Here is a 22,021-nt window from a genome sequence, read left to right on the forward strand (position 1 = left end):
CTGTCTGGGAGTCAGTGTTCCCTGTCTGGGTGTGTTCCCTGTCTGGGAGTCAGTGTTCTCTGTCTGGGTGTGTTCCCTGTCTGGGAGTCAGTGTTCCCTGTCTGGGTGTGTTCCCTGTCTGGGAGTCAGTGTTCTCTGTCTGGATGTGTTCCCTGTCTGGGAGTCAGTGTTCCCTGTCTGGGAGTCAGTGTTCTCTGTCTGGGTGTGTTCCCTGTCTGGGAGTCAGTGTTCTCTGTCTGGGAGTCAGTGTTCCCTGTCTGGGTGTCAGTGTTCCCTGTCTGGGAGTCAGTGTTCTCTGTCTGGGAGTCAGTGTTCCCTGTCTGGGTGTCAGTGTTCCCTGTCTGGGTGTCAGTGTTCCCTGTCTGGGTGTGTGTGTTCTCTGTCTGGGTGTCAGTGTTCTCTGTCTGGGAGTCAGTGTTCTCTGTCTGGGTGTCAGTGTTCCCTGTCTGGGAGTCAGTGTTCCCTGTCTGGGAGTCAGTGTTCTCTGTCTGGGAGTCAGTGTTCTCTGTCTGGGTGTCAGTGTTCCCTGTCTGGGAGTCAGTGTTCTCTGTCTGGGTGTCAGTGTTCCCTGTCTGGGAGTCAGTGTTCTCTGTCTGGGAGTCAGTGTTCCCTGTCTGGGTGTCAGTGTTCCCTGTCTGGGTGTCAGTGTTCCCTGTCTGGGTGTCAGTGTTCCCTGTCTGGGAGTCAGTGTTCTCTGTCTGGGTGTCAGTGTTCCCTGTCTGGGAGTCAGTGTTCTCTGTCTGGGAGTCAGTGTTCCCTGTCTGGGAGTCAGTGTTCCCTGTCTGGGTGTCAGTGTTCCCTGTCTGGGTGTCAGTGTTCCCTGTCTGGGTGTCAGTGTTCCCTGTCTGGGTGTGTGTGTTCCCTGTCTGGGAGTCAGTGTTCTCTGTCTGGGAGTCAGTGTTCCCTGTCTGGGAGTCAGTGTTCCCTGTCTGGGAGTCAGTGTTCTCTGTCTGGGAGTCAGTGTTCCCTGTCTGGGTGTGTGTGTTCCCTGTCTGGGAGTCAGTGTTCTCTGTCTGGGAGTCAGTGTTCCCTGTCTGGGAGTCAGTGTTCCCTGTCTGGGTGTGTGTGTTCCCTGTCTGGGAGTCAGTGTTCCCTGTCTGGGTGTATTCCCTGTCTGGGAGTCAGTGTTCCCTGTCTGGGTGTCAGTGTTCCCTGTCTGGGTGTGTTCTCTGTCTGGGTGTCAGTGTTCCCTGTCTGGGAGTCAGTGTTCCCTGTCTGGGTGTCAGTGTTCTCTGTCTGGGTGTCAGTGTTCCCTGTCTGGGAGTCAGTGTTCCCTGTCTGGGTGTCAGTGTTCTCTGTCTGGTTGTCAGTGTTCCCTGTCTGGGAGTCAGTGTTCCCTGTCTGGGAGTCAGTGTTCCCTGTCTGGGAGTCAGTGTTCCCTGTCTGGGTGTCAAAGAGATCTAGGAGTACAGGTCCACAGATCACTGAAAGGGGCTACACAGGTGGAGAAGGTAGTCAAGAAGGCATACGGCATGCTTGCCTTCATTGGCCGGGGCATTGAGTATAAGAATTGGCAAGTCATGTTGCAGCTGTATAGAACCTTAGTTAGGCCACACTTGGAGTATAGTGTTCAATTCTGGTCGCCACACTACCAGAAGGATGTGGAGGCTTTAGAGAGGGTGCAGAAGAGATTTACCAGAATGTTGCCTGGTATGGAGGGCATAAGCTATGAGGAGCGATTGAATAAACTCGGTTTGTTCTCACTGGAACGAAGGAGGTTGAGGGGCGACCTGATAGAGGTATACAAAATTATGAGGGGCATAGACAGAGTGGATAGTCAGAGGCTTTTCCCCAGGGTAGAGGGGTCAATTACTAGGGGGCATAGGTTTAAGGTGAGAGGGGCAAAGTTTAGAGTAGATGTACGAGGCAAGTTTTTTACGCAGAGGGTAGTGGGTGCCTGGAACTCACTACCGGAGGAGGTAGTGGAGGCAGGGACGATAGGGACATTTAAGGGGCATCTTGACAAATATATGAATAGGATGGGAATAGAAGGATACGGACCCAGGAAGTGTAGAAGATTGTAGTTTAGTCGGGCAGTATGGTCGGCACGGGCTTGGAGGGCCGAAGGGCCTGTTCCTGTGCTGTACATTTCTTTGTTCTTTGTTGGGTGTGTTCTCTGTCTGGGTGTCAGTGTTCCCTGTCTGGGAGTCAGTGTTCCCTGTCTGGGTGTCAGTGTTCTCTGTCTGGGTGTCAGTGTTCCCTGTCTGGGAGTCAGTGTTCCCTGTCTGGGTGTCAGTGTTCTCTGTCTGGGTGTCAGTGTTCCCTGTCTGGGAGTCAGTGTTCCCTGTCTGGGTGTCAGTGTTCCCTGTCTGGGAGTCAGTGTTCCCTGTCTGGGTGTCAGTGTTCTCTGTCTGGGTGTCAGTGTTCCCTGTCTGGGAGTCAGTGTTCCCTGTCTGGGTGTCAGTGTTCTCTGTCTGGGTGTCAGTGTTCTCTGTCTGGGTGTCAGTGTTCCCTGTCTGGGAGTCAGTGTTCCCTGTCTGGGTGTGTTCCCTGTCTGGGAGTCAGTGTTCCCTGTCTGGGAGTCAGTGTTCCCTGTCTGGGAGTCAGTGTTCCCTGTCTGGGTGTCAAAGAGATCTAGGAGTACAGGTCCACAGATCACTGAAAGGGGCTACACAGGTGGAGAAGGTAGTCAAGAAGGCATACGGCATGCTTGCCTTCATTGGCCGGGGCATTGAGTATAAGAATTGGCAAGTCATGTTGCAGCTGTATAGAACCTTAGTTAGGCCACACTTGGAGTATAGTGTTCAATTCTGGTCGCCACACTACCAGAAGGATGTGGAGGCTTTAGAGAGGGTGCAGAAGAGATTTACCAGAATGTTGCCTGGTATGGAGGGCATAAGCTATGAGGAGCGATTGAATAAACTCGGTTTGTTCTCACTGGAACGAAGGAGGTTGAGGGGCGACCTGATAGAGGTATACAAAATTATGAGGGGCATAGACAGAGTGGATAGTCAGAGGCTTTTCCCCAGGGTAGAGGGGTCAATTACTAGGGGGCATAGGTTTAAGGTGAGAGGGGCAAAGTTTAGAGTAGATGTACGAGGCAAGTTTTTTACGCAGAGGGTAGTGGGTGCCTGGAACTCACTACCGGAGGAGGTAGTGGAGGCAGGGACGATAGGGACATTTAAGGGGCATCTTGACAAATATATGAATAGGATGGGAATAGAAGGATACGGACCCAGGAAGTGTAGAAGATTGTAGTTTAGTCGGGCAGTATGGTCGGCACGGGCTTGGAGGGCCGAAGGGCCTGTTCCTGTGCTGTACATTTCTTTGTTCTTTGTTCTTTGTTGGGTGTGTTCTCTGTCTGGGTGTCAGTGTTCCCTGTCTGGGAGTCAGTGTTCCCTGTCTGGGTGTCAGTGTTCTCTGTCTGGGTGTCAGTGTTCCCTGTCTGGGAGTCAGTGTTCCCTGTCTGGGTGTCAGTGTTCTCTGTCTGGGTGTCAGTGTTCCCTGTCTGGGAGTCAGTGTTCCCTGTCTGGGTGTCAGTGTTCCCTGTCTGGGAGTCAGTGTTCCCTGTCTGGGTGTCAGTGTTCTCTGTCTGGGTGTCAGTGTTCCCTGTCTGGGAGTCAGTGTTCCCTGTCTGGGTGTCAGTGTTCTCTGTCTGGGTGTCAGTGTTCTCTGTCTGGGAGTCAGTGTTCCCTGTCTGGGAGTCAGTGTTCCCTGTCTGGGTGTCAGTGTTCCCTGTCTGGGAGTCAGTGTTCCCTGTCTGGGTGTCAGTGTTCTCTGTCTGGGTGTCAGTGTTCGCTGTCTGGGAGTCAGTGTTCCCTGTCTGGGTGTCAGTGTTCTCTGTCTGGGTGTCAGTGTTCTCTGTCTGGGTGTCAGTGTTCCCTGTCTGGGTGTGTTCTCTGTCTGGGTGTCAGTGTTCCCTGTCTGGGAGTCAGTGTTCCCTGTCTGGGTGTCAGTGTTCCCTGTCTGGGTGTCAGTGTTCCCTGTCTGGGTGTCAGTGTTCTCTGTCTGGGTGTCAGTGTTCCCTGTCTGGGAGTCAGTGTTCCCTGTCTGGGTGTCAGTGTTCTCTGTCTGGGTGTCAGTGTTCGCTGTCTGGGAGTCAGTGTTCCCTGTCTGGGTGTCAGTGTTCTCTGTCTGGGTGTCAGTGTTCTCTGTCTGGGTGTCAGTGTTCCCTGTCTGGGTGTGTTCTCTGTCTGGGTGTCAGTGTTCCCTGTCTGGGAGTCAGTGTTCCCTGTCTGGGTGTCAGTGTTCCCTGTCTGGGTGTCAGTGTTCCCTGTCTGGGTGTCAGTGTTCTCTGTCTGGGTGTCAGTGTTCTCTGTCTGGGTGTCAGTGTTCCCTGTCTGGGAGTCAGTGTTCCCTGTCTGGGTGTCAGTGTTCCCTGTCTGGGTGTCAGTGTTCCCTGTCTGGGTGTCAGTGTTCTCTGTCTGGGTGTCAGTGTTCTCTGTCTGGGTGTCAGTGTTCCCTGTCTGGGTGTCAGTGTTCTCTGTCTGGGTGTCAGTGTTCCCTGTCTGGGAGTCAGTGTTCCCTGTCTGGGTGTCAGTGTTCCCTGTCTGGGTGTCAGTGTTCCCTGTCTGGGTGTCAGTGTTCTCTGTCTGGGTGTCAGTGTTCCCTGTCTGGGTGTCAGTGTTCCCTGTCTGGGAGTCAGTGTTCCCTGTCTGGGTGTCAGTGTTCCCTGTCTGGGTCAGAATGCTGCAGCGTGAGTGGCTGCGCTTACCAACCAATCAGAGACGACTCGCGCCTTGATTCGTTCATGCTGGAGCCAATCCTGAGAGAGCTGAGCAAACCCCCCCCGCGCAAAGACTCCATCCCGGCGGCAGCGCCCCAACCCCGGCCCGAGGCCCCAACCCCGGCCCGAGGCCCCAACCCCGGCCCGTGGCCCCAACCCCGGCCCGTGGCCCCAACCCCGGCCCGAGGCCCCAACCCGAGGCCCCAACCCCGGCCCGAGGCCCCAACCCGAGGCCCCAACCCCGCCCCGAGGCCCCAACCCGAGGCCCCAGCCCCGGCCCGAGACCCCAACCCCGGCCCGAGGCCCCAGCCCCGGCGGATGCGGCTGGCTGCCTGTCAGGCTTCACTACAGGTTTGGATTGGGTCCGGGTTTGGATTGGGTCGGGTCTGGGTTTGGATTGGGTCCGGGTTTGGATTGGGTCCGGGTTTGGATTGGGTCCGGGTTTGGATTGGGTCCGGGTTTGGATTGGGTCGGGTCTGGTTTTGGATTGGGTCCGGGTTTGGATTGGGTCCGGGTTTGGATTGGGTCCGGGTTTGGATTGGATTGGGTCTGGGTTTGGATTGGGTCCGGGTTTGGATTGGGTCCGGGTTTGGATTGGTCCGGGTTTGGATTGGGTCCGGGTTTGGATTGGGTCCAGGGTTTGGATTGGGTCCGGGTTTGGATTGGTCCGGGTTTGGATTGGGTCCGGGTTTGGATTGGGTCCAGGGTTTGGATTGGGTCCGGGTTTGGATTGGGTCCGGGTTTGGATTGGGTCCAGGGTTTGGATTGGGTCCGGGTTTGGATTGGGTCCAGGGTTTGGGTTGGGTCCGGGTTTGGATTGGGTCCGGGTTTGGATTGGGTCCAGGGTTTGGATTGGGTCCGGGTTTGGATTGGGTCCAGGGTTTGGATTGGGTCCAGGGTTTGGATTGGGTCCGGGTTTGGATTGGGTCCGGGTTTGGATTGGATTGGGTCCAGGGTTTGGATTGGGTCTGGGTTTGGATTGGGTCCGGGTTTGGATTGGGTCCAGGGTTTGGATTGGGTCCGGGTTTGGATTGGGTCCAGGGTTTGGATTGGGTCCGGGTTTGGATTGGGTCCGGGTTTGGATTGGGTCCGGGTTTGGATTGGGTCCGGGTTTGGATTGGGTCCGGGTTTGGATTGGGTCCGGGTTTGGATTGGGTCCGGGTTTGGATTGGGTCCAGGGTTTGGATTGGGTCCGGGTTTGGATTGGGTCCAGGGTTTGGATTGGGTCCAGGGTTTGGATTGGGTCCGGGTTTGGATTGGGTCGGGTTTGGATTGGGTCCGGGTTTGGATTGGGTCCGGGTTTGGATTGGGTCCGGGTTTGGATTGGGTCCGGGTTTGGATTGGATTGGGTCCAGGGTTTGGATTGGGTCCAGGTTTGGATTGGGTCCAGGGTTTGGATTGGGTCTGGGTTTGGATTGGGTCCGGGTTTGGATTGGGTCGGGTTTGGATTGGGTCCGGGTTTGGATTGGGTCCGGGTTTGGATTGGGTCCGGGTTTGGATTGGGTCCGGGTTTGGATTGGGTCCGGGTTTGGATTGGGTCCGGGTTTGGATTGGATTGGGTCCAGGGTTTGGATTGGGTCCGGGTTTGGATTGGGTCCGGGTTTGGATTGGGTCGGGTTTGGATTGGGTCCAGGGTTTGGATTGGGTCCGGGTTTGGATTGGGTCCAGGGTTTGGATTGGGTCCAGGGTTTGGATTGGGTCCGGGTTTGGATTGGGTCTGGGTTTGGATTGGATTGGGTCCAGGGTTTGGATTGGGTCCGGGTTTGGATTGGGTCCGGGTTTGGATTGAGTCCAGGGTTTGGGTTTGGAGGGGGGGAGGGGAGAGGAGAGCGGGGGTGGGGGTAGAGTGGGGGTGGGGGGGTGAGTTAGGGGTGTATTGATCCAGTTAAGCTGTCTCTCTGTCTTGTTGCAGGATCCGTTCTCTTTGTGAAGATGTTGGGTTAATGATTGTTTATCCCCCTCGGGCAGAGATTGAGATTTTTACAAACTGGAGAGAAGCAGAGTCCAGCTCGGAGCACCGGCTCAGCACCATGGCCCGAGCCTTGTGGGGAAATGTGAAGTCTTTAGTACAAAGAGACAGTGTCTCCTCCAGAGAGCTGGCAGCTGACACCATCACTCTGGATTTCACCGAGGATGACGTCGATTTGCCGACATTCAGTGATGCCAACAAACTACAAATAGTCACCCAGGGCGAAGCGGCTGACACCCCCGGTGTGGTTTATAACGGGAGCAGCGCTGACAGCATCAGCCCTCAGCCGGAGTACAAGGGCCATATTGTGGGGATCCAGGACGATCCTCTGACAGAGAGAGTGGACAACCTGAGGAAATGCAATAATTGCGTTAGGAGTTCAGAATTGGTGAAACAAAGGATAGTGAAGAGAAAACTCTGGATTGCTATAACACTCTACACGCTGTTTACTGCCGGTGAACTTGTAGGTAAGTTTGAAACAGACTTTTTAAAGCATGTGAATCATTAATGCCAAAAGTTAGACTTTTGATGGGAGGTTTATCATTGTTTTATTCTTTTTGCAATCTTCTGCGGTATCTCCTCCCTGTGGTGAGATCTATCGATGTAATTAAGTAATAATAGATCTAGACAGGCAGAGGGTAGTCGGAGATGAGTCAGAGTGGAAGGGATAGGTTTCAGAGAGGTATTTGGCGGAAGCACGTTGGCACAGTGGTTAGCACTGCTGCCTCATAGCTCCAGGGACCCGGGTTCAATTCCAGCCATGGGCGACTGCCTGTGCTAAACTGGGGAAAGGCAAATTACGATAAGATTAGACCGGAATAGAATTTGGATTGGGTGCGGCTGTTGGATAGTAAATGAACATCAGATATGTGGGAGTCTTTCAGGCGACAGTTGATTAGGATTCAGGAAAGTCACGTTCCTGAGAGAATGAAGGATAAGTATGGGAAGTTTAGGGAGCCTTGGATAACGAGGATATTGTGAACCTCGTCAAAAAGAAAAAGGAGGCTTTTATACGGTCTGGCAGGGTGGGGCAGTCAAAACCATTGAGGATTATAAGGAAAGTAGGAAGGTACTTAAATGGGAAATTAGGAGGGCAAGGAGGGGTCATGAAAAGTTCTTGGCAAGTAGGATTAAGGTGAATCACAAAACTTTTTATTCCTATGTAAAAAGAGGGTGGCCAGGGAAAGGATTGGACCACTTAAGGACAGTGGGGGGGAATCTATGTGTTGAGCCAGAGGAAATGGGCGAGGTATTAAATGAATTCTTTGCATCAGCATTCACTAAAGAAAGGGACTTTGTGAAAGATGATTCTTGGGTAGGGTGTGTGGACAGTTTGGATCATGTTAACATCGAAAAGGAGGAGGTATTTGGTTTTTTTCAAAGATATTAAGGTAGATAAGTCTCCTGGGCCAGATGGGATTTACCCCAGAATACTGAGGGAAGCAAGGGAGGAAATTGCTGGGGCCTTGACTGACATCTTTGTATCCTCATTGGCGACAGGTGAGATCCCAGAGGAATGGAGAATAGCTAATGTGGTACCGCTGTTTAAGAAAGGTAGCAGGGAAAATCCAGGAAACTATAGGCCGGTGAGCCTCAAGTCGGTAGTAGGTAAATTATTGGAGAGAATTCTCAGGGACAGGATTGAAACCCATTTGGAAACAAATGGACTCATTAGTGATCGACAGCATGGTTTTGTGAAGGGGAGGTCGTGCCTCACTAACTTGATCAAGTTTTTTGAGGTGGTGACAAAGATGATTGATGAGGGGAGGACGTGGATGTTGTTTACATGGACGTCAGTAAAGCCTTTGACAAGGTGCCTCATGGCAGACTGGTACAAAAGGTGAAGTCACACAGGATCTGAGATGTGGTGGTAAGATGGATACAGAACTGGCTCGGTCACAGAAGGCAAAGGGTAGCAGTAGACGGGTGTTTTTCTGGAATGGAAGGTTGTGACTAGTGGTGTTCCACAGGGGTCTGTGCTGGGGCCTCTGTTGTTTGTGGTGCACATAAACGATTTGGAGGAAGATGTAACCGGTCTGATTAGTAAGTTTGTAGATAGTGTTGAGGATTGTCAGAGGATACAGCAGGACGTAGATAGGTTGGAGACTTGGGCAGAGAAATGGCAAATGGAGTTTAATCCGGTCAAATGTGAGGTAATACATTTTGGTCAGTCTAACATAGAGGGGAAATGTACCGTAAATGGCAAAACTCTTCGGAATATAGAAAGTCAGAGAGATCTGGGTGTGCAGGTCGACAAATCTTTGAAAGTGGCAACACAAGTGGACAAGGTAGTCAAGAAAGCTGACGGAAAGCTTGCCTTCATTGGATGGGGCATCGAGTATAAAAACTGGCAAGTCATGCTACAGTTCTATAGAACCTTGGTTAGGCTGCACTTGGAATATTGCGCACAATTCTGGTCACCACACTACCAGAAGGATGTGGAGGCTTTGGAGAGAGTGCAGAGGAGGTTTACCAGGATGTTGCCTGGTATGGAGGGTGTTCGCTATGTGGAGGGGCTGAATAGACTCTGACTGTTTTCATTAGAAAGATGGAGGTTGAGGGGTGACCTGATAGAGGTCTACAAGCCAAGGTGGAGGGATCAGTCACCAGGGGGCAGAGGTTTAAGGTCCGTGGGGCAAAGTTTAGAGGATTTGTGCGAGGCAGGTTGTTTACACAGAGGGTGGTGAGTGCCTGGAACGCGTTTAAGGGGAGATTGTGGAAGCAGATACATTAACGGCGTTCAAAAGGCATCTTGACAAACACATGGATCCATAGGAGATAGGAGCAGGAGGAAGCCTTTTGGCCCTTCGAGCCTGCTCCGCCATTCATCACGATCATTGCTGATCATCCAACTCAATAGCCTAATCCTGCTTTCTCCCCGTAGCCTTTGATCCCATTCTCCCCAAGAGCTATATCCAGCCGCCTCTTGAATATATTCAAAGTTTTAGCATCAACTACTTCCTGTGGTAATGAATTCCACAGGCTCACCACTCTTTGGGTGAAGAAGTGTCTCCTTATCTCTGTCTGAAATGGTTTGCCCTGAATCCTCCGACTGTGACCCCTGGTTCTGGACACACCCATCATTGGTAACATCTTCCCTGCATCTACCGTCTGGTCCTGTTAGAATTTTATAAGTCTCTATGAGATCCCCCCTCAACCTTCTGAACTCCAGCGAGAACAATCCTAACCTAGTCAATCTCTCCTCAGATGACAGTCCCGCCATCCCTGGAATCAGTCTGGTAAACCTTCGCTGCACTCCCTCGAGAGCAAGAACATCCTTCCTCAGAGAAGGAGACCAAAACTGCCCACAATACTCCAGGTGTGGCCTCACCAAGACCCTGTACAATTGCAGCAACACATCCCTGCTTCTATACTCGAAACCTCTCGCAATGAAGGCCAACATACCATTAGCCTTCTTTACCGCCTGCTGCACCTGCATGCTTACCTTCAGCGACTGGTGCACAAGGACACCCAGGTCCCGCTGCACACTCCCCTCCCCCAATTTACAACCGTTCAGGTAGTAATCTGCCTTCCTGTTTTTGCTTCCAAAGTGAACAACCTCACACTTATCCAAATTATACTGCATCTGCCATTGGTTTGCCCACTCGCCCAACCTGTCCAGATCTTGCTGTAGGATCCCTGCATCCTCGTCACAATTCACCCTCCCACCTAACTTGGCATCATCTGCAAACTTTGAGATGTTATATTTTGTTCCCTCATCCAATTCATTAATATATATTGTGAATAGCTGGGGTACCAGCACCGATCCCTGTGGTACCCCACTAGTCACTGCCTGCCAATTTGAAAAGGACCCATTAATTTCTAATCTTTGTTTCCTCTCTGCCAACCAGTTTTCTATCCACCTCAATACATTTCCCCCAATCCCATGAGCTTTAATTTTGCACAATAATCTCTTATGTGGGACTTTGTCAAATGCCTTCTGAAAGTCCAAATATACCACATCGACTGGCTCCCCCTTGTCGACTGTACTGGTTACCTCTTCAAAGAATTCCAACAGATCTGTCAAGCATGATTTTCCCTTCATAAATCTATGCTGACTCTGACTGATCCTGCCACTGCTTTCTAAATGTTCTGCTATAATGTCCTTGATAATGGATTCAAGCATTTTCCCCACTACCGATGTTAGGCTTACTGGCCTATAATTCCCTGCTTTCTCTCTACCACCCTTTTTGAATATCGGAGTGACGTGAGCAACCCGCCAAGGATGGGTATAGAGGGATACGGCACAAAGACGTGCTGAAGGTTTCGGCAAAGGTTGGTATCATGATCAGCACAGGCTTGGAGGGCCGAAGGGCCTGTTCCTGTGCGGTATTGTTCTTTGTTATCTTTGTGTAGAGTTTGCACGTTCTGCGTGGGTTTCCTCTGGGTGCTCCGGTTTCCTTCCACAACCAAAAGATGTGCAGGTTAGCTGGATTGGCCATGGTAAAAGAAAATTGACCCTTAGTGTTCAAAAGGTTAGGTGGGGTTACGGGGATGAGGGTGGAGGTGTGGGCATAGGTGGGGTGCTCTTTCCAATGGCTGGTGCAGACTCTTATCGGCCGAATGGCCTCTTCCTGCACTGTATATTCTATGATACCCTGCACATCTTTGGGTTGTGAGGGTGAAACCCAGGAGACACAGTGAGAATGTGTAAACTCCACACAGACAGTGAGCCGGTTCCAGGATTGAACCCGTGTCCTCGGGAAGAATAAAAAGTTATCTTATTTTCCAAATGGTGAGAGGTTGCAGAGCTCTGAGATGCACCCCAGCATTGACCCCCTCAAGGCAAACTTTATTTTCTCCAGCCTGAGAAACCCAGCCATGTCACGGACCCAGGTCCCTACACTCGGGGGCTTCGAGTCCCTCCACATTAACAAGATCCGTCTCCGGGCTCCCAGGGAGGCAAAGGCCAGGACGTCAGCCTCTTTCGCCCTCTGAACTCCCGGGTCTTCCGACACTCCAAAGATCGCCACCTCTGGACTCGGCACCACCCGCGTCCGAAGCACCTTGGACATTGCCTTGGTAAACCCCTGCCAGTATCCACCAAGCTTCGGGCATGCCCAAAACATATGGACATGGTTTGCTGGGCTTCCCATGCACCTCGCACATCTGTCTTCCACCCCAAAAAACTTGCTCATCCTCGCCGCCGTCATGTGTGCCCGGTGTACCACCTTAAACTGTATCAGACTGAGCCGGGCACATGATGAGGAATTAACCCTGCTTAGGGCATCCGCCCACAGACCCGCCTCTAACTCCCCACCTAGCTCTTTCTCCCACTTGCCCTTCAGTTCCTCCCCCGGGGCTTCCTCCGCCTCCAACAACTCCTGATCGATATCCGACACTTTCCCCTCCCCCACCCAGGAACCGGACCTGTATCCCCCGTGGCGGGTACGCGGGAAAGCCAACACCTGTTTCCTCAGAAAGTCCCGCACTTGTAAATATCTGAAACCATTCCCCGGCGGCAGCTTGAACTTTTCCTCCAGCACCTTCAGACTGGGAAAACACCCGTCTATGAATAGATCTCCCATCCGTCTAATTCCTGCTCTCTGCCAGCTCCGGAACCCGCCATCTATCCTGCCCGGTGCGAACCTGTGATTATTGCAAATCGGGGTCCAGACTGACGCACTCTCCACCTTCTTATACCTCCTCCCATTGCCCCCAGATCCTCAGTGCCGCCGCCACCGGGCTAGTGGAGTACTGGGCTGGTGAGAACGGCAGAGGTGCCGTTACCAATGCTCCCAAACTGGTGCCTTTGCATGACGCCGCCTCCATCCGCTCCCATGCCGACCCCTCCCGCATTACCCACTTCCTAATCATCGCTATATTCGCCGCCCAGTAGTAGTTGCAGAAGTTCGGCAGCGCCAGCCCACCCTCAGCCCGACTGCACTCCAACAACATTTTCTTCACCGCGGGGTTTGATTCAAAGAACAAAGAAATGTACAGCACAGGAACAGGCCCTTCGGCCCTCCAAGCCCGGGCCGACCATGCTGCCCGACTAAACTACAATCTTCTACACTTCCTGGGTCCGTATCCCTCTATTCCCATCCTATTCATGTATTTGTCAAGATGCCCCTTAAATGTCACTATCGTCCCTGCTTCCGCCACCTCCTCCGGTAGCGAGTTCCAGGCACCCACTACCCTCTGCGTAAAAAACTTGCCTCGTACATCTACTCTAAACCTTGCCCCTCTCACCTTAAACCTATGCCCCCTAGTAATTGACCCCTCTACCCTGGGGAAAAGCCTCTGACTATCCACTCTGTCTATGCCCCTCATAATTTTGTAGACCTCTATCAGGTCTCCCCTCAACCTCCTTCGTTCCAGTGAGAACAAACCGAGTTTATTCAACCGCTGCTCATAGCTAATGCCCTCCATACCAGGCAACATTCTGGTAAATCTCTTCTGCACCCTCTCTAAAGCCTCCACATCCTTCTGGTAGTGTGGCGACCAGAATTGAACACTATACTCCAAGTGTGACCTAACTAAGGTTCTATACAGCTGCAACATGACTTGCCAATTCTTATACTCAATGCCCCGGCCAATGAAGGCAAGCATGCCGTATGCCTTCTTGACTACCTTCTCCACCTGTGTTGCCCCTTTCAATGACCTGTGGACCTGTACTCCTAGATCTCTTTGACTTTCAATACTCTTGAGGGTTCTACCATTCACTGTATATTCCCTACCTGCATTAGACCTTCCAAAATGCATTACCTCACATTTGTCCGGATTAAACTCCATCTGCCATCTCTCCGCCCAAGTCTCCAAACAATCTAAATCCTGCTGTATCCTCAGACAGTCCTCATCGCTATCCGCAATTCCACCAACCTTTGTGTCGTCTGCAAACTTACTAATCAGACTAGTTACATTTTCTCCAAATCATTTATATATACTACAAACAGCAAAGGTCCCAGCACTGATCCCTGTGGAACACCACTGGTCACAGCCCTCCAATTAGAAAAGCATCCTTCCATTGCTACTCTCTGCCTTCTATGACCAAGCCAGTTCTGTATCCACCTTGCCAGCTCACCCCTGATCCCGTGTGACTTCACCTTTTGTACTAGTCTACCATGAGGGACCTTGTCAAAGGCCTTACTGAAGTCCATATAGACAACATCTACTGCCCTACCTGCATCAATCATCTTAGTGACCTCCTCGAAAAACTCTATCAAGTTAGTGAGACACGACCTCCCCTTCACAAAACCATGCTGCCTCTCACTAATACATCCATTTGCTTCCAAATGGGAGTAGATCCTGTCTCGAAGAATTCTTTCCAGTAATTTCCCTACCACTGAAGTAAGGCTCACCGGCCTGTAGTTCCCTGGATTATCCTTGCTACCCTTCTTAAACAGAGGAACACCATTGGCTATTCTCCAGTCCTCCGGGACATCCCCTGAAGACAGTGAGGATCCAAAGATTTCTGTCAAGGCCTCAGCAATTTCCTCTCCAGCCTCCTTCAGTATTCTGGGGTAGATCCCATCAGGCCCTGGGGACTTATCTACCTTAATATTTTTTAAGACACCCAACACCTCGTCTTTTTGAATCTCAATGTGACCCAGGCTATCTACACACCCTTCTCCAGACTCAACATCTACCAATTTCTTCTCTTTGGTGAATACTGATGCAAAATATTCATTTAGTACCTCGCCCATTTCCTCTGGCTCCACACATAGATTCCCTTGCCTATCCTTTAGTGGGCCAACCCTTTCCCTGGCTACCCTCTTGCTTTTTATGTACGTGTAAAAAGCCTTGGGATTTTCCTTAACCCTATTTGCCAATGACTTTTCGTGACCCCTTCTAGCCCTTCTGACTCCTTGCTTAAGTTCCTTCCTACTTTCCTTATATTCCACACAGGCTTTGTCTGTTCCCAGCCTTTTAGCCCTGACAAATGCCTCCTTTTTCTTTTTGACGAGGCCTACAATATCTCTCGTTATCCAAGGTTCCCGAAAATTGCCGTATTTAGCCTTCTTCCTCACAGGAACATGCCGGTCCTGAATTCCTTTCAACTGACACTTGAAAGCCTCCCACATGTCAGATGTTGATTTGCCCTCAAACATCTGCCCCCAATCTATGTTCTTCAGTTCCCGCCTAATATTGTTATAATTAGCCTTCCCCCAATTTAGCACATTCATCCTAGGACCACTCTTATCCTTGTCCACCAGTACTTTAAAACTTACTGAATTGTGGTCACTGTTACTGAAATGCTCCCCTACTGAAACATCTACCACCTGGCCGGGCTCATTCCCCATACCAGGTCCAGTACCGCCCCTTCCCTAGTTGGACTATCTACATATTGTTTTAAGAAGCCCTCCTGGATGCTCCTTACAAACTCCGCCCCGTCTAAGCCCCTGGCACTAAGTGAGTCCCAGTCAATATTGGGGAAGTTGAAGTCTCCCATCACCACAACCCTGTTGTTTTTACTCTTTTCCAAAATCTGTCTACCTATCTGCTCCTCTATCTCCCGCTGGCTGTTGGGAGGCCTGTAGTAAACCCCCAACATTGTGACTGCACCCTTCTTATTCCTGATCTCTACCCATATAGCCTCACTGCCCTCTGAGGTGTCCTCCCGCAGTACAGCTGTGATATTCTCCCTAACCAGTAGCGCAACTCCGCCTCCCCTTTTACATCCCCCTCTATCCCGCCTGAAACATCTAAATCCTGGAACGTTTAGCTGCCAATCCTGCCCTTCCCTCAACCAGGTCTCTGTAATGGCAACAACATCATAGTTCCAAGTACTAATCCAAGCTCTAAGTTCATCTGCCTTACCCGTAATACTTCTTGCATTAAAACACATGCACTTCAGGCCACCAGACCCGCTGTGTTCAGCAACTTCTCCCTGTCTGCTCTGCCTCAGAGCCATACTGTCCCAATTCCCTAGTTCTCCCTCAATGCTCTCACCTTCTGACCTATTGCTCCCGTGCCCACCCCCCTGCCATACTAGTTTAAACCCTCCCGTGTGACACTAGCAAACCTCGCGGCCAGGATATTTATGCCTCTCCGGTTTAGATGCAACCCGTCCTTCTTATATAGGTCACACCTGCCCCGGAAGAGCTCCCAGTGGTCCAGATAACGGAAACCCTCCCTCCAACACCAGCTGTTTAGCCACGTGTTTAGCTGCTCTATCTTCCTATTTCTAGCCTCACTGGCACGTGGCACAGGGAGTAATCCCAAGATTACAACCCAAGAGGTCCTGTCTTTTAACTTTCTGCCTAGCTCCCTGAACTCCTGCTGCAGGACCTCATGCCCCTGGGGCATGATTCGCCCACACAAAGCCCAAAACAATCTTGTTCACCCGCTTTAAAAAGGCCTTAGGGAGGAAGTTGGGGAGGCACTGAAATCCAAACAAAAATCTGGGGAGGACTGTCATTTTCACGGCCTGTACCCTCCCCGCCAGCGACAGCGGGAGCATATCCCATCTTTTGAAGTCCCCTTCCATTTGCTCCACCAGCCGGGTTAGGTTGAGCCTGTGTAATGCCTCCCATTTCCGAGCCACCTGTATTCCCAGGTAGCGAAAGCACCTCTCTACCACCTGAGCGACAGCTCCTTCAGTCTCCTCTCCTGCCCCCCTTGCCTGGATCACGAACAATTCACTTTTTCCCATGTTCAATTTATACCCTGAAAACCTGCCAAATTCCCCCAACATCTGCATATCTCCCCCCCCCCCCCCCCCCCCCCCCCACCGGGTCCGTAATGTACAAGAGCAGATCGTCCGCGTAAAGCGAAACCCGGTGCTCCACCCCCCCCTCCCCGAACCAGCCCCTGCCACTTCCTTGATGCTCTAGAGTGCCATGGCCAATGGCTCTATAGCCAGAGCGAACAGCAACGGGGAGAGAGGGGGCACCCCTGCCTCATCCCTCGGTGTAACTTAAAATACCCAACTTCAGCCGGTTCGTGCACACGCTCGCTACCGGCGCCTGGTAGAGCAATCGCACCCAGTCGATGAAGCCCTCACCAAAGCCAAACCTTCCCAGTGTCTCCCAAAGATACTCCCACTCCACCCGATCAAAAGCCTTCTCCACGTCCATCGCAACCACCACCTCCGCCTCCTCTCCTTCTGAGGGCATCATAATTACATTTGAAAGCCTCCGGACATTAGCATTGAGCCGTCTGCCCTTAACAAATCCAGTTTGGTCCTCCCCTATCACCCCCGGGACACCGTCTTCTATCCTCGTGGCAAGAATCTTAGCCAGCAGGTTGGCATCTACGTTCAAAAGTGAAATCTGCCTATGTGACCCACATTGCTCCGGGTCTTTTTCTCGTTTAAGGATGAGCGAAATTGAGGCTCCTCATTAAAGGTCCTCCCCAGCAGTGGGCACAACACCTCTGAGAACATCTTATAAAATTCGACCGGGTAACCGTCCGGCCCCGGAGCCTTGCCCGACTGCATGCCCTCCGGTCCTTTAACCATTTCCTCTGCCTCAATCGGGGCCCCCAGCCCCTCGACCAGGTCCTCCTCCACCCTCGGAAACCTCAACTGATCCAGGAACTGCCTCATCCCTTCCACACCAGGCGGGGGTTCCAACTGTTATAGTTTGCTATAAAATTCTTTAAAAACGTTGTTCACCCCCACTGGGTCCAAGACCATGTTACCCTCCCTATTCCTTACTGCCCCAATCTCCCTGGCCGCCTCTCTCTTCCTAAGCTGGTGCGCCAGCATCCTGCTCGCCTTTTCCCCATATTCGTAGACCGCCCCCTTTGCCTTCCTCAACTGTTCCACCGCTCTCCCCGTGGTCAACAACTCAAACTCCGCCTGCAGCTTCCGACGTTCCCTCAGGAGCCCAGCGTCCGTGGCCTCCGCATATCTCCTATCCACTCGAAGTATCTCCTCCACTAATCTCTCCCTCTCCGCTCGTTCCTCCTTTTCTCTACGGGACCGAATCGAAATTAGTTCCCCTGTTACAATTGCTTTCAGAGCCTCCCAAACCACCGCTGCTGATACCTCTCCCGTATTGTTTGTATCCAGGTAATTCTGGATGAACTTATTCACCCGCCCGCAGACCGCTTCGTCCGCTAACAACCCCACATCCAGTCTCCACAAGGCGCGCTGCCCTCTCTCCTCACCCGCCTCATAAATCCTACATCGTCCCAGTTTGGAGCGTATACATTCACCAGCACCACCCGTATACCCTTCAACTTCCCACTCACCATAATATATCTACCCCCCTTAGCCACAATTCCTCCAGCCTCAAACGCCACCCGCTTGCTGATCAATATCGCTACCCCACAGGTCTTTGAGTCCAGCCCAGAGTGCAACACCTGACCAACCCAACCCTTTCTCAATCTCGTCTGGTCTATAATTTTTAGAGGAGTCCCCCCCCCCCCCCGCACACCCGCTCCCCCGAGGAATTAGGAAAGTTAATAGATTCCCACACACTCAATCCCACTCAATCACTCCATCACACATGTTCTCTTCCCCCCCCCACACACTGCACTCGCTCGCCCGCTCCCCCCGCATGTCTGCTCCCCCGCGAGCCTGCTCCCCCCACGCGTCCGCTCCCCCGCACGCCCGCTCCCCCGCACGCCCGCTCCCCCGCACGCCCGCTCCCCCGCACGCCCGCTCCCCCGCACGCCCGCTCCCCCGCACGCCCGCTCCCCCGCACGCCCGCTCCCCCGCACGCCCGCTCCCCCGCACGCCCGCTCCCCCGCACGCCCGCTCCCCCGCACCCCCGCTCCCCCGCACCCCCGCTCCCCCGCACCCCCGCTCCCCCGCTCCCCCGCACCCCCGCTCCCCCGCACCCCCGCTCCCCCGCACCCCCGCTCCCCCGCACCCCCGCTCCCCCGCTCCCCCGCACCCCCGCTCGCCCGCTCGCCCGCTCCCCCGCTCGCCCGCTCCCCCGCAGGCCCGCTCCCCCCCCCCCCCCGCAGGCCCGCTCCCCCCCCCCCCCGCAGGCCCGCTCCCCCCCCCCCCCCCCCGCAGGCCCGCTCCCCCCCCCCGCAGGCCCGCTCCCCCCCCCCCGCTCGTCCGCTCCCCCCCCCCGCACGCCCGCTCCCCCCCCCCGCACGCCCGCTCCCCCCCCGCACGCCCGCTCCCCCCCCGCACGCCCGCTGCCAATTTCCTCTCTAGCCTCCTTCAGTATTCTGAGGTAGATCCCATCAGGCCCTGGGGACTTATCTACTTTAATATTTTTCCAAGACGCCCAACGGGGCAGCACGTCGCCTTATGGATAGCGCAATTGCTTCACAGCTCCAGGGTCCCAGGTTTCAATTCCGGCTTGGGGCACTGTCTGTGCGTGTCTGCACATCCTCCCCGTGTGTGCGTAGGTTTCCTCCGGGTGCTCCGGTTTCCTCCCACAGTCCAAAGATGTGCAGGTTAGGTGGATTGGCCATGATAAATTGCCCTTAGTGTCCAAAATTGCCCTTAGTGTTGGGTGGGGTTACTGGGTTATGGGGATAGGGTGGCGGTGTTGACCTTGGGTAGGGTGCTCTTTCCTAGAGCCGGTGCAGACTCAATGGGCCGAATGACCTCCTTCTGCACTGTAAATTCTATGATAATCTATGAAACACCTCGTCTTTTTGGATCTCCATGTGACCCAGGCTATCTACACATCCTTCTCAAGACTCAACATCCACCAATTCTTTCTCTTTGGTGAATACTGATGCAAAGTATTCATTTAGTACCTCGCCCATTTCCTCTGACTCCACACATAGATTCCCTTGCCTATCCTTCAGTGGGCCAACCCTTTCCCTGGCTACCCTCTTGCTTTTTATGTACGTGTAAAAAGCCTTGGGATTTTCCTTAACCCTATTTGCCAATGACTTTTCGTGACCCCTTTTAGCCCTCCTGACTCCTTGCTTAAGTTCCTTCCTACTTTCCTTATATTCCACACAGGCTTCGCCTGTTCCCAGCCTTCTAGCCCTGACAAATGCCTCCTTTTTCTTTTTGACGAGGCCTACAATATCTCTCGTCATCCATGGTTCCCGAAAATTGCCGTATTTATCCTTCTTCCTCACAGGAACATGCCGGTCCTGAATTCCTTTCAACTGACACTTGAAAGCCTCCCACATGTCAGATGTTTCTTTACCCTCAAACATCCGCCCCCAATCTAGATTCTTCAGTTCCTGTCTAATTAGCCTTCCCCCAATTTAGCACATTCACCGTAGGACCACTCTTATCCTTGTCCACTAGCACTTTAAAACTTACTGAATTGTGGTCACTGTTCCCGAAATGCTCCCCTACTGAAACTTCTACCACCTGGCCGGGCTCATTCCCCAATACCAGGCCCAATACAGTCCCTGGCCCTATTTCCTAGTAGATAAAGTAACTTAACTCAGGGATTCGCGGCCTAGTTTCTGGGGAGCAGTCTCGGGATCTGCGGCCTAGTCTCCGGGGAGCAGTCTCGGGAATTCTTGCCTATTATCCAGGGAGCAGTCTCGGGGATTCGCAGCCTAGTCTCCAGGGAGCAGTCTCGGGGATTCGAGGTCTCGTCTCCAGGGAGCGGTCTCGGAGATTTGCGGCCTAGTCTCCAGGGAGCAGTCTCGGGGATTCGCGGTCTAGTCTCCAGGGAGCAGTCTCAGGGATTTGCGGCCTCGTCTCCAGGGAGCAGTCTTGGGGATTCGCGGCCTAGTCTCCAGGGAGCAGTCTCGGGGATTTGCGGCCTAGTCTCCAGGGAGCAGTCTCAGGGATTCGCGGCCTCGTCTCCAGGGAGCAGTCTTGGGGATTCGCGGCCTAGTCTCCAGGGAGCAGTCTCCGTGATTCAGGGTGTAGTCTCCAGGGAGCAGCCTCGGGGATTCGCGGCCTAGTCTCCGGGAGCAGTCTTGGGGATTCGCGGTCTAGTCTCCAGGGAGCAGCCTTGGGAATTCGCGGTCTAGTCTCCGGGGAGGAGTCTCGGGATCTACAGCCCGGTATCCAGGGAACAAGCTCGGGGATTCACGGCCTGGCCTCCGGGGAGCTGTCTCTGGGATTGGCGGTCTACTCTCCAGTGAGTTGGCTCGGGCATTCACGGCCTGGTCTCCAGTGAGGTGTCCCGGGGATTCTCACCCTCGTATCCAGGGAGCAGTATCTGGGATTCTCGCCCTCATATCCAGGGAGCAGTCTCGGCGATTCACGGCCTAGTATCTAGGGAGCAGTATCAGGGATTCACGGCCTAATATCCTGGGAGAAGTATCGGGGATTCTCACCCTCATGTCCAGGGAGCAGTCTCGGGGATTCACGGCCTAGTATCCAGGAGCAGTATTGGGGATTCTCACCCTCATATCCAGGGAGCAGTCTCGGGGATTCACGGTTTAGTCTCCAGGGCGTAATCTCAGGGATTCACGGCCTAGTCTCCGGGAAGCTGTCTTGGGATCTGCGGCCTCGTCTCCAGGGAGTAGTTTCGGGGATTCACGGCCTAGTCTCTGGGGAGCAGTGTTGGGGTCTGCGGCCTAGTCTCCAGAGAACAGTCTCGGTGATTCGCGGCCTAGTCTCCAGGGAGCAGTCTTGGGGCCTAGTCTCCAGGGAGCATTCCCGGTTTCTGCGGCCGAGTCTCCAGGGAGCAGTCTCGTGGATTCACGGCCTAGTCTCAGGGAGCACTCCTCGGGGATTCACGACCTAGTCTCTGGGAAACAGTCTCAGGAATGAGGCCTGGTCTCCAGGGAGCAGTCTCGGGGATTCACGGCCTAGTCTCCGGGAAACAGTCTCGGGAATGAGGCCTGGTCTCCAGGGAGCAGTCTCGGGGATTCACGGCCTAGTCTCCGGGAAACAGTCTCGGGAATGAGGCCTGGTCTCCAGGGAGCAGTCTCGGGGATTCACGGCCTCGTCTCCAGGGAGTAGTTTCGGGGATTCACGGCCTAGTCTCCAGGGAGCAGTCTCGGGATCTGCGGCTTAGTCTCCAGGGAGTAGTCTTGGTACAAAGTCCGTATTCACTCTGTCTAAATGATTCTTTGTTTGTTTAGGAGGATTTATCTCCAATAGCCTGGCGGTTATGACTGATGCGGTTCACATGCTGGCTGATGTCCTGGGGATTGCTGCTTCCTTGGTCGCAATTTACCTTTCTGAAAAGTCCCCAAGCACCCGGTTTACCTTCGGCTGGCATCGCTTTGGTACGTCAGCTGAATCTCCTTCACTGTGAGGGCATTGCTTTACCATGTTCACTCGCTCAGGGATTTTTAAAAAGGTTTTGATGAGCTAGATTGGTGACAACGTTCTGTTTTTTCTCATCGAAGGATCGATCACAAAGTATCTTCTTGTTTATTTTGTTGGCTCCTGCACGGGCACCCTGACATTTACCCAACAGACGGTGAGATATTGATTTCCTTGTGTGTCACAGAATCTCTGAAAGGGAATTCTACCCACTCCCAGTCCCCTGATGGGAGCAGAGTGTGACTGGACCAGGGCTGTTTATTGGACAGCTGTTCAGAATATAATCACCGAACGAAACTGAAAACTTTCGCTTTTGGGTTGTTCCTGTTTTGTG

The 22,021-nt window shown here is 53.1% G+C and overlaps 2 protein-coding genes across 5 annotated transcripts in view; one reads left to right on the forward strand and one right to left on the reverse strand.

Annotated features, from left to right (window-relative positions):
• The window catches only part of homer2 (homer scaffold protein 2), a 196,544-nt gene that overhangs the window by 150,393 nt on the left and 24,130 nt on the right, over positions 1-22,021 (reverse strand). The window contains exon 1 of one of the 4 annotated variants that reach the window (XM_072470294.1): positions 16,105-16,113. The exons of the other annotated variants lie outside the window; for them this stretch is intronic. Within the exon in view, the coding sequence (XP_072326395.1) occupies positions 16,105-16,111 (7 nt within the window). The 5' untranslated portion in view covers positions 16,112-16,113. Of the gene's footprint in view, positions 1-16,104; positions 16,114-22,021 lie in introns of those variants that run through there. 4 annotated transcript variants of the gene reach the window in all.
• On the forward strand, positions 4,969-21,691 carry LOC140387348 (probable proton-coupled zinc antiporter SLC30A4). Its single transcript, XM_072470298.1, has 3 exons — positions 4,969-5,017; positions 6,579-7,102; positions 21,501-21,691. The coding sequence occupies exons 2-3, from the start codon at positions 6,610-6,612 to the stop codon at positions 21,674-21,676; spliced, it is 669 nt and encodes a 222-aa protein (XP_072326399.1). The 5' UTR covers positions 4,969-5,017; positions 6,579-6,609; the 3' UTR covers positions 21,677-21,691.

The sequence above is a fragment of the Scyliorhinus torazame genome, chromosome 12, assembly GCF_047496885.1.
Source record: "Scyliorhinus torazame isolate Kashiwa2021f chromosome 12, sScyTor2.1, whole genome shotgun sequence".
Classification (NCBI taxonomy): Eukaryota; Metazoa; Chordata; class Chondrichthyes; order Carcharhiniformes; family Scyliorhinidae; genus Scyliorhinus; species Scyliorhinus torazame.

Bases quoted from the DNA above. Each gene is read 5' to 3' on its own strand.
- LOC140387348 (XM_072470298.1), top strand. From the start codon at position 6,610: ATGATTGTTTATCCCCCTCGGGCAGAGATTGAGATTTTTACAAACTGG. The intron at 7,103-21,500 runs GTAAGTTTGAAA...TTGTTTGTTTAG, and splicing joins TACTGCCGGTGAACTTGTAG to GAGGATTTATCTCCAATAGC.